This window comes from Netta rufina (assembly GCF_964035555.1).
Source record: "Netta rufina genome assembly, chromosome: 11".
Classification (NCBI taxonomy): Eukaryota; Metazoa; Chordata; class Aves; order Anseriformes; family Anatidae; genus Netta; species Netta rufina.
The window spans coordinates 14650437-14661025 of NC_140134.1; the positions used below are offsets into that span (position 1 = coordinate 14650437).

General features: G+C 64.9%; 2 protein-coding genes across 2 annotated transcripts in view; both read left to right on the forward strand.

Moving 5' to 3' along the window:
* Positions 1-273: 273 nt before the first annotated feature.
* Positions 274-10589, forward strand: part of MFGE8 (milk fat globule EGF and factor V/VIII domain containing) — a 98668-nt gene continuing 88352 nt past the window's right edge. The window contains exon 1 of the mRNA XM_084293708.1: positions 274-282. The gene's annotated coding sequence lies outside the window, so the exon portion shown is untranslated. The remainder of the gene's footprint in view (positions 283-10589) is intronic.
* POLG (DNA polymerase gamma, catalytic subunit) lies at positions 1256-10546 on the forward strand. The gene is made up of 23 exons (XM_084293484.1): positions 1256-1298; positions 1944-2540; positions 2626-2821; positions 3272-3439; positions 3583-3729; positions 3842-3921; positions 4147-4329; positions 4411-4553; positions 4629-4755; positions 4840-5064; positions 5145-5262; positions 5407-5466; positions 5617-5739; positions 5934-6094; positions 6210-6263; positions 6334-6451; positions 6630-6765; positions 6851-7097; positions 7197-7319; positions 7561-7732; positions 8000-8208; positions 9154-9314; positions 10418-10546. The coding sequence occupies exons 2-23, from the start codon at positions 1963-1965 to the stop codon at positions 10477-10479; spliced, it is 3591 nt and encodes a 1196-aa protein (XP_084149610.1). The 5' UTR covers positions 1256-1298; positions 1944-1962; the 3' UTR covers positions 10480-10546.

Here is a 10589-nt window from a genome sequence, read left to right on the forward strand (position 1 = left end):
TCCCGTCCCGTCCCCCTCGCTGCCGTCGGGGCTGGTGCTGGGAGCCGGGGCTTTGTCCCCGCTCTACCCCAGCCCCCGGAGCGCTCCGCGGGGACCCGAGGATCTGGGGCAGGGTCCTCGGAGCCTCCCTTCGATGTCCTGCGGGGGAGCGGAGCCGTCGGACAGCGGAGGAACCGCGCCCCGACGGCTCCGGCCCCGGCCCCGGCCCCTGCCCCGTGTGAGCGGCCCCAGCAGCGGGACCGCAGCGACACCTGGTGGCCCGGCACGGCTCGGCTCGGCACGGCCCGGCCCGGCACGGCTCCCCCCTGCCCCGTTCCCCCGTCCCCTCGGGTCCCCGTCTGCCTCCCATTGGCACCCAGGGTCCCTCAGCCGCCCCCTGCCCCTCTCCGAGCCGTCCCCTCCGGTGTCACCCATCCCGGTGCCGGGGACCCCGGCTCCCAGCCCCGCGGCCCCGCAGCCCTCGCCCAAGCTGTGTGGGGTGCTGGGGTCCTGGGGTGTCCCGCTGCGTGCCGAGCCGCCCCCATAGCCCTGCTGGGAGGTTTTGGGGCCCCCCGTGGCTCGTGGAGCGCTTCTGGGGGCTGCGAGCACCCCGTGAGTGTCGGACGTGAGCAAAATGGTGAGAAAATGGTGAGGAAATGGTGAAAAAGCAGTGCCCGGGGTGGGGCTGAGCCCCCTGCCAGCTGTGCCCATGGGGTGCCCCAGCACCCCCTGCCCTGCTGCTGTCACAGACCCGGTGACCCCATAGTTTCCCCCGCAGAGCCAGCAGCCGCCTCTTTTCACGCTGATTTTGAATAAAAGAGCAAAACGCGCGGAGAGCTGGGGGCAACAGCGGGTGGGGAGGCGGCAGCAGCAGCCCCGGGGCACCGCAGCTTTAGGACCCCCTACAGCCACGCGTGGGGGGCCGCCCTGTGCCCCCTGTGCCGTTTGATTTCCTTGAGATCCCAAAAAAAAAGAAATATAAAAGCAGGGAGAGGGAGAATAAAAAAACAAACACCCTGAATTTTCAGAGGGGTTCCGCTACGACCGCGGCAGGACTCGAACCTGCAATCTTCTGATCCGAAGTCAGACGCCTTATCCATTAGGCCACGCGGCCGCCTCTACCCGGCCGTGCCCGCGCACCCTCCTGACTGCAGCACCGCCGGGCCCGGCCATGTGCGCGGAGGCGGGGGGGTGGCGGGGGGGGGCCGGGCCTCGCCGGGCGGCGCGGGGACGTCAGCGGCAGCCGGAAGCCCCCCCCCGCGCCCCTCCCGGGTGGTTCCGCCCGCGGGCCGGGGCCGGGCGGCGCGCGCTGGGCCCAGGTGGGCGCGGGCGGGGCGGGGCGGCGGGAACGGGGCGCGTGCCTTGGGGGGGGGGGGGGGCACGCGTGCAAGGGGGGGGTTGCGAACGTGCAAGGGGTTTGCACGTCCATGGGGGGAGTTGCACGCCTATGGGGAGGGTTGCACGCGTGCAAGGGGTTTGCACGCGTGCACGGGGGGGTTGCAAGCGTGCAAGGGGTTTGCACGTCCATGGGGGGCTTGCATGCGTGCAAGGAGTTTGCACGCCTGCTGGGGGGGTTGCATGTTTACGGGGGTTTTGCCCACGTGCAAAGGGTTTGCATGCCGGTGGGGGTTGCACTCTTACAGGGGGGTTTGCATACTTGCCAGGGGGGTTTGCACGCCTGCAGGGGGGTGCACAGCTGCAGGGGGTATTGATGCATGCTCCTAGGGCTGTGCACACCCGCAGGTGGGTTGCGTGCTGCCATGGGGCGGTGCACGAAGTAATGCCAAGAGGTGTGGGTGCTTGCAGGGAGGGCGCACACCTGCAGCGAGCTGTGCACAGCCCAGGGGAGGCTGCATGCTGCCTTGAGCAGCCCGGCCGTGCACGCTGCAGCCGCTGTCAGGGGTCTTCTGCAAGGGGCTGAGGAGCAGCGGTGCAAAACTCAGCCCCTGCTGCTGCTCCTGCAGGCTCCCAGAGGCAGGCACCATGCGGCGTGCGCTCCGGCGAGGCTCGGTGCTGCGCCCCGGCGCCCCCCGGCACCGCGCCTCCAGCTCCTTCGCCGGCCACCCGCTGCCGGAGAGCCCGGCCGAGGACGCGGAGCAGGGGCAGCGCCGCGTCAACCCCCTCAACATCCAGATGCTGTCCCGCGGCCTCCACGAGCAGATCTTCCGCGGGGCCCGGGTGCGCTACTCGGAGGCGGCGGTGCGGCGCAGCGTGGAGCACCTGCAGCGCCACGAGCTGTGGGGCAAGGAGACCTCGGCCCTGCCCGACGTGGAGCTGCGCCTGCCCCGCATGTACGGGGACAACATCGACGAGCATTTCCGCCTGCTGGCCCAGAAGCAGAGCCTGCCCTACCTGGAGGCTGCCGAGGAGCTGCTGCGCTGCCGCCTGCCCCCCGCGCCCCCCAGCTGGGCCTGGCAGCTCGGCTGGACCCGCTACGGCCCCGACGGCCGGCCGGAGCCCGTCGACTTTCCCCAGGATCGGGCGGTGGTGCTGGACGTGGAGGTGTGCCTGGCCGACGGGCACTGCCCCACGCTGGCGGTCGCGGTCTCGCCGCACGCTTGGTGAGATGCTGGAGGGGTTTTCTGGGGTCCCGCGGGTCTCGGTGCGCAGCCCCTGAGTGTTTTTGGATGGCCGTGTGCCCCGCAGGTACTCGTGGTGCAGCAGGAGGCTGCTGGAGCAGCGTTACTCCTGGTCCAGCCGCCTGAGCCTGGCGGATCTCATCCCGCTGGAGAGCGCCGCGGGTGCCGGCTGTGCCGGGCGGCAGGAGCGGCCGGAGCGCGTGGTGGTGGGGCACAACGTGGCCTTCGACCGGGCCTTCATCAAGGAGCAGTACCTCATCCAGGTGCCCTGTCCTGCAGGGGCTCGTCCTGCCCGCTTCGCTGCTCTGGCTGTGTGTAGCGAGGGCCGGGTGAGACCCGTGCCGATGCTTCGTGCTGGCACCGGGGGTTTGCTTCCCAAATAATTTGCATCAGCGCTTTGGGGTGGTTTTGGTGATGCTGTTAGGCATGAGAACCCGTGGGTTGTGCTCACCTCGTTTGGCAGCACCCACCCCATGCCTTGCGTTTGTCCCCTGCATGATGGGCTGCGGTGGGCAGGCTCTACAGGGAGGTGCTCGTGCGTCCTGTGAGGATGCCACAAGCTCTGAGGTGGCCACGGGCTCTCAGGAGAGGGGTGCTGGGAGGCAAAGCTTTGCCCTGGCACAAGCATCCTGAGCGTGGCCTCGCAGCTCAGCAGTTTTGCAGCGCGTTTCTCCTCCAGCACGCCCGGCACCACCTCTCCTCCCTCCTGGCAGGGCTCCCGGGTGCGTTTCCTGGACACCATGAGCATGCACATGGCCATCTCGGGGCTGACGGGCTTCCAGCGCAGCCTCTGGATGGCCGCGAAGCACGGCAAGAGGAAGGGGCTGCAGCAGGTCAGGCAGCACATCAAGAAGACCCGCAGCAAAGCCGAGGGGCCGGCGGTGAGTGCGGGGCTGCGCCGCTGCCGCCCGGGGATTTGGGGTGGCTCTGCCGGGTGAATCGCTCCCAGCCCGTTCCAGGCGGGCAGGGGCTAAAATAAAAATAAAATAAAAAAAATAACGGGGTTGTCCCCTGCGCCCGCCAGGTCACGGCGTGGGACTGGGTGCACGTCAGCAGCATCAACAACCTGGCCGACGTGCACGCGCTCTACGTGGGCGGGGAGCCGCTGGAGAAGGAGGCGCGGGAGCTGTTTGTCAAGGGGACCATGGCCGATATCAGGGATCACTTCCAGGTGCAGGGAACGGGGCAGGGGGAGCTGCGGGGTGCTTCTCGTCTCGGTGCGAGGGGTTTGGGTGCTCCTGTGGCCGCCTCCTGCTGCCGGTGACGCCATGCCGTGCCCCCAGGACCTGATGTCCTACTGCGCCCGCGATGTCCAAGCCACCCACGAGGTGTTCCAGGAGCAGCTGCCGCTCTTCATGGAGAGGTGAGGGGGCCCGGTGGGAGGCTGGGGACACTGTGACCCTGCTGGGGGTGGGATGTGGCTGATCCCTTCCTGGGGAGGCCGGGAGGGTGCTGAGCCCCGTTCCAGGAGGCTCTCGGCTCTGTCTGGGGGTGAGGAGGAGCAAACAGCCATTGGTGCTGTGCCCCCCTGCTCGGAGGGCATCTCCCCTCCGGGAGGATCCTAATTCGGGGCTGCCTTGGGCCGCAGGTGCCCCCACCCCGTGACGTTCGCAGGGATGCTGGAGATGGGGGTGTCCTACCTGCCGGTCAACGGCAACTGGCAGAGGTACCTGGACGACGCCCAGGGCACCTACGAGGAGCTGCAGAAGGAGATGAAGAAGTCCCTGATGAACCTGGCCAACGACGCCTGCCAGCTGCTGCACGGGGACAGGTACCGGGGCCAGCCGAGGGGAGGGGGTGGCGCCGCGCCCCCACCCATGGGTGCTGGAGCACGGCCGCGGCGTGCCGGCAGGTACAAGGAGGACCCCTGGCTCTGGGACCTGGAGTGGGACACGCAGGAGTTCAAGCAGAAGAAACCCCCGAGGAAGAAGAAGGACCAGAAGGTGAAGGAAGGCGAAGCCCCCGGGGCAGGAGTGGCACAGGACTGGCAGGAAGGTGAGTGTGGGGAGGTTTAGGGGGACCTGGGGCTTGAGGGATGCTCAGCCCCAGGGCTCCCCGTGTCCCCCCCAGACCCTGGCCCCCCCAGCGAGGACGAGGAGCTGCGAGCAGCCCCCGAGGGCAGCACCCTCCTGCAGCGCCTGAAGGACACGGTGACGCTGCAGCCCAAGAAGCTGCAGCACCTCCCCGGCCACCCGGGGTGAGTTGGGGACCGCGGGGGTGCCAAGGGCTTGCTCCCTGCTCCCTGTCCCCTTCTTCATCACGCCCCGTGTCCCCTCCCCAGGTGGTACCGCAAGCTGTGCCCGCGCCTGGAGGATGAAGGCTGGGTGCCGGGGCCCAGCCTGATCAGCCTGCAGATGAGGGTGACCCCAAAACTGATGCGCCTGGCCTGGGACGGCTTCCCCCTGCACTACTCGGAGAAGCACGGCTGGGGATACCTGGTGCCGGGGCGGCAGGACAACCTGCCCGCGGCCCCCCCGGGCGGGGAGGGTCCCGTCTGCCCCCACAGGTGAGGGGGGACGCAGGGGGTGCCCTGCGGGGGCTGAGCCGCGGTGCCTGGCCACCTCCTCAGGGTGGGTGCGTGCGCAGGGCCATCGAGGAGCTGTGCCGGCAGCACCGGCTGGAGAAGGGCCAGGAGCAGCCCCCGCAGGAGCAGAGCGTGGAGGACGAGCTGCTGGTGATGGACGGCAGCAGCATGTGGCAGAAGGTGATGCTGGGAGGGAGGAGGCCTCCTGGTGTGGGTAGCAAGGCTGGGCTTTCTCCAACGCGCCCGCAAACACCAGCAGTAAGAAAAACCCTTTAATAACCTGCCCGACCCCATCCTTTTTGGGGTGGCCTCTCTGTGCCGCAGGTGGAGGAGCTGAGCCAGCTGGAGGGGGACGTGGGCAGGGCGGACCAGAGCTTGGTGCAGGTAAACGGGCTTTGCTGCGGGGTTGGGACCTTGCATCCTTCCCCTTTTCCTCGATTTCCCCCCTTTAGCCCCGTGCTGGGGGCTCCCAGCGGGTGCCCGCGTGGGGCAGGAGGGCCCCGTGCCCCCCACACCTTGTGGTGTTGGTCACAGGAGGAGGGGGGCGAGTGGGGCGAGCTGCCGGAGGACAACAGCCGGCCCTCGTACCACCATGGCAATGGGCCCTACAACGACGTCGACGTCCCCGGGTGCTGGTTCTTCAAGCTGCCCCACAAGGCAAGTCGGGTCCTGGTGCTCAGCACCCCCTGCTACGTGGGGCTGCATCGCCCTGCCCCACAGCCCAGCCTCTCCTCATGTCCTGCTCTACTCCTCTGGTGTCCCTAATCCAGCCCTGTGGGGTGGGAGGGCACGTGGGGCTGTGCTGGTAGCAAGCGGTGGCACGCTGAGCCCCGAAATCCGTGCTGCTAAAGGACGGGAACGCCAACAACGTCGGGAGCCCCTTTGCCAAGGATTTCCTGCCCCGCATGGAGGACGGCACCCTGCGGGCTGCCGTGGGGCGCACCCACGGGACGAGGGCTCTGGAGATCAACAAGATGATCTCCTTCTGGAGGAACGCTCACAAGCGGATCAGGTGAGCAGCCCCGGCCCCGTTGCCACCATCCCACACATCTCAGAGCGTGTGTGTGGAGTCCCTACAGGTGCTCAGAGCAGCTCAGCACCCCCTGTGCCCTGACGTGTCTCCGCAGCTCGCAGATGGTGGTGTGGCTGAAGAAAGGGGAGCTGCCCCGCGCCGTCACCAGGTACGGGGAGGGATGGGTGGTGCTGGGGGGGCTCCCTCAGGCTGGTGCTCACCCTTTGCCCCTGTCCCAGGCACCCGGACTACAACGAGGAGGACGACTACGGAGCCATCCTGCCGCAGGTGGTGACCGCGGGCACCATCACCCGGCGGGCCGTGGAGCCCACGTGGCTGACAGCCAGCAACGCACGGGTACGGCCGAGCCCACGGGGTTCGGGGCACGGCGAGGGGGTGTCCGTGCATTTTGGGGCAGCGAGTGTGTTCTGTATGGGAAAATGGAGCTGGGGCGGGTCGGAGTCGTGCTGGGATGCAGGAGGAGGAGGAAGGGGCGTTGTATGGGGTGTGCTGAGGTTGGCACCACGTCCCGCAGGCCGACCGTGTGGGCAGCGAGCTGAAAGCCATGGTGCAGGTGCCACCCGGCTACGCCCTGGTGGGCGCGGACGTGGACTCGCAGGAGCTGTGGATAGCGGCCATCCTGGGCGAGGCGCACTTCGCCGGCATGCACGGTGAGCAAGGGCCCTACAGCGGGTGTCGGCACCCCAAAACGCTGGGCATTCAACCCCTTCCTCCCTCCCTCCCTCCTCGCCGCAGGGTGCACGGCCTTCGGCTGGATGACCCTGCAGGGGAAGAAGAGCAACGGGACGGACCTGCACAGCAAGACGGCCGCCACGGTGGGCATCAGCCGGGAGCACGCCAAGGTCTTCAACTACGGGCGCATCTACGGGGCCGGGCAGCCCTTCGCCGAGCGCCTGCTGATGCAGTTCAACCACCGGCTGACGCAGGAGCAGGCGCGGGAGAAAGCCCAGCAGATGTACGCCGTCACCAAGGGCATCCGCAGGTGGGTGCTGCCCCCCAGGGCTGTGGGGTGCGTGGGGACGGTGTCCCCGTGGGTGCTGCCCCGGGTGTGGGTCACCCCCAGCTGGCTGTCGCTGCCCAGGTTTCATCTGAGCGAGGAGGGCGAGTGGCTGGTGAAGGAGCTGGACCTGGCCGTGGACAGGGCAGAAGATGGCTCGGTGTCAGCCCGGGATGTCCACCGGCTCCAGAGGGAAGCTGCGAGAAAGTGAGATGCTGTGACCCCAAATGGTGCTTGTGGGATGGGGGAGTGAGGCGGGGAAAGGCCGTGGGTGGTGGGCAACGAAGGGGCCGGGTGGTCCCAGCTGTCTCAGGTCCACCCCTGTCCATGGGACTGGGATGCTCCCAGTGTCTCCCAGTGCGTGAGCAGCAGCAGATGGCCGTGGGGGCTGCCCCAAACCAGAAGAGGGTGTTTGAGGCTCCCTCAGACCCGCCTTCTGCCCCAACAGGTCCCGAAGCAAGAAGAAGTGGGACGTGGTGGGCCACCGGGTGTGGGCTGGCGGCACTGAGTCTGAAATGTTCAACAAGCTGGAGAGCATCGCCTTGTCCTCCTCGCCACAGACCCCGGTGCTGGGCTGCCACATCAGCAGGGCGCTGGAGCCCGCCGTGGCCAAGGGCGAGGTAAGGCCCCAGCTCTGCCCTCCTGAGGGGCAGGAAACCCTACAAACCCCTCAGAGCTGCAGAAGAAACCCGCAGGTGTTGGGTCCTGCTCCCCTTTTCTCAGGGGAAACACAGGAACCCTCAACAGCCCCTCTGAGAGGAACAGGCCCAGGCCCTGGGTGTTTCTCAGGGCATTTCTCTGGGCATTTCTCCTCATGTTTCTCCCAGCATTTCTCCTGGTGTTTCTCCTGGCGTTTCTCAGAGCGTTTCTGTGTTTCCTGCCCCCAGTTTCTGACCAGCAGGGTGAACTGGGTGGTGCAGAGCTCGGCCGTCGACTACCTGCACCTGATGCTGGTCTCCATGAAGTGGCTCTTCGAGGAGTTCGACATCAGCGGGCGCTTCTGCATCAGCATCCACGACGAGGTGCGCTACCTGGTCCAGGAGCAGGACCGCTACCGGGCCGCCCTGGCCCTGCAGATCACCAACCTGCTGACACGGTGAGATATGGGGCTGGGGGAGAGATATGGGGCTGGGACACCTCCTAGGGCCAGTCCTGAGCACGTCTCCTCCCATTACACGGGGTTGTGGTTCCCCTCAGCTCTGAAGCCCCCTTCCCCGTGCTTTATGGCGTGTGGTTTATAGAGGAGTTGGCCAAAAGCAGAGCTATTTTCTGCCCGGCTGAGGTAAGGATACAGCAAACAGCTTTTCTGCACCCGGGCAGCACTCGCAGCGGGGGGAGCCGCCCTGATGCTTGTGCCTTTATCCCAGCTATTGCGAGCACAGGGCTTCCTGCTGGGAAAATCCAACATCTGCTCTGCGTGGGAGGATTAGCCAGCAGTGATGGGCTGGGTTTGGCCTTTTCTTCCTCAGAGGCTGAGCCTAGCAATGCTGCGTTCCTCCCACAGCTCCTCCGGCGCTCCTTGACCCTCCCGCTCCCCGGCACTCCCGCAGCACTTTGTCTGCCAGCCGCTGCCTGCCACGGGTGCAAAGCAATCTGTGCCGAGGGCTGAGCGGGGTTTTGTGAGGCTGCCTTTGTTCCAGCCCAGCCTGCGGCTGATCAAAGCCCCCCTCGTGCAGTAAGAGGAAAGGAGAGCTGGCTGCGCCTGAGAGAAGGTGGCGGGCTCGCTCCAACTTTTAAGTGCTGGCTGGTTCCTGCCTTTGAGAAAAGGCCGCGGAGTTCTTTCCCCAGCGGAGAACAAGCGGTGCTCGTGGTGACAGAAAGGGCTGGGCACTGAGCTTCCCCGTTAAGCAACCTCCCTGGCTTTTTTTTCCCCAAGGGGTGCTGCCTACGAGGGATTTTCTGCTGCCTGGGACATGAGGGGACACAGTTTGACACCCCTGTCACATCCCTGCTGGGCTGTGCCATGCTGTCTGCTGCAGCCCAGGTGTGACAGAGCTGTGTGTGCTGTGGCACGGCCCCACTTGCTCCCCTCTGTTTCCAGGTGCATGTTTGCCTACAAGCTGGGCCTCCAGGACCTGCCGCAGTCGGTGGCTTTCTTCAGCGCCGTGGATGTTGACCAGTGCTTAAGGAAGGAGGTGACCATGAACTGCGTGACACCATCAAACCCCACGGGGATGGAGAAGAAGTACGGCATCCCCCAAGGTGAGCGGCAGCTCTCTGAGCGCCATCCCCTATAAAAGCTGGAGGCCCTACAGGAGCCTCCCTGCTGCTGGAGGTGAAGCCCAATCTCAGGGCCTCCACCCCCTGGTGCCAGCCCCTCCCTACCCTGCTCGCCTTTCTCAGCACTTGGGCATTTTGTGCTGCTGCTTCCAGCTATTTCTGATAAAGAAAACAGAGCCTGGCTCTGTCAGCCCATGCACAAGTTTGCTTTGTGCCCCTCAGAAGGCAGATGAGCCTTCCTCTCGTCTTTTAAACACAGCCCGAGCCTGACTTGTTCCCTCTGTGAAATGAGACAGCTCTACAGCTGTGTATGTCTTGTCCTCCAGGCCCAAACATTTTTGGCCTTCAGTGTTTTCTCTCCATCCCCGCTCTCCCTCAGCTCAGCAGAGCTGGGTTCAGAGCCCAGCCCATGCTGCACGTTTCAGCCTTGGCAGGGCTGTGTCCCTCCCCAGCAGCCCCGAGGCTTACAGGTGTCCCTAGGTGCACCTGATGTAACCTTCCAACTGCTGCAAACAAACATTTAATTGTTGGCTGGGAGCTGCTTTAAATAGCACCTCCTCACTATGCAGCAGCGTTTTGCCAGATAAGAGGAACCTGCCCTCGGAGTTGTTTTGTCAGTTATTGACCACATCAGACATTTCAGCCTTAAGCAGCCTTTATTAGGAGTTCTACAGGTGAAGTGTGCTTTCAGAAAAAAAGAATCTGGGCTCTGTGGGCAAAAAGGGTACTTGTGTTCTCATCAAGAACAAAGCAAATTAAATAAGTGCATCGGGGTCAGCAAAAATGTAACACAGCCCCTACTGCTGGCTCTCCAGAGCATGCTGGCACCTCTCTGCTTCTTTGGCACTACGCATGGCAGCGACCTTCAGCTCTGAGGGAGAACAGCCCGTGTGCTGCTTCCTACCAGGGCTGTTTTCTGCACTCACAGCACCATACAAACGAGAAGTTTGAATAAATTTAGGGCTTTCTGTGCTACATGCTCTGAACTAAAAGCAACTAATTACTGTTACTCTCATATTCGTATGTTGTACAGTCTATAATTGTACTGCAGAATGCACGGAACTCATTGTCCCATTGTCTTCCAGGAGAAGCACTGGATATATATCAGCTTCTTGAAATAACCAAAGGTTCGCTGGAAAAAAAGTGATGACGCTCGAGTGCCAGAATGACAGTTGTCCAGAGAGCGTGCCAGAACCCGGCTGTCCTTTCAGAAGCACATCTTTTGTCAGGGACTGATCCTGGGTGAGCTGCTTGCTT

Coding starts and splice junctions, on each gene's coding strand:
- POLG (XM_084293484.1), top strand. CDS start 1,963: ATGCGGCGTGCGCTCCGGCGAGGCTCGGTGCTGCGCCCCGGCGCCCCC. Junction 3,730..3,841: donor ATATCAGGGATCACTTCCAG/GTGCAGGGAACG, acceptor CCGTGCCCCCAG/GACCTGATGTCCTACTGCGC. Junction 6,452..6,629: donor TGACAGCCAGCAACGCACGG/GTACGGCCGAGC, acceptor CACGTCCCGCAG/GCCGACCGTGTGGGCAGCGA.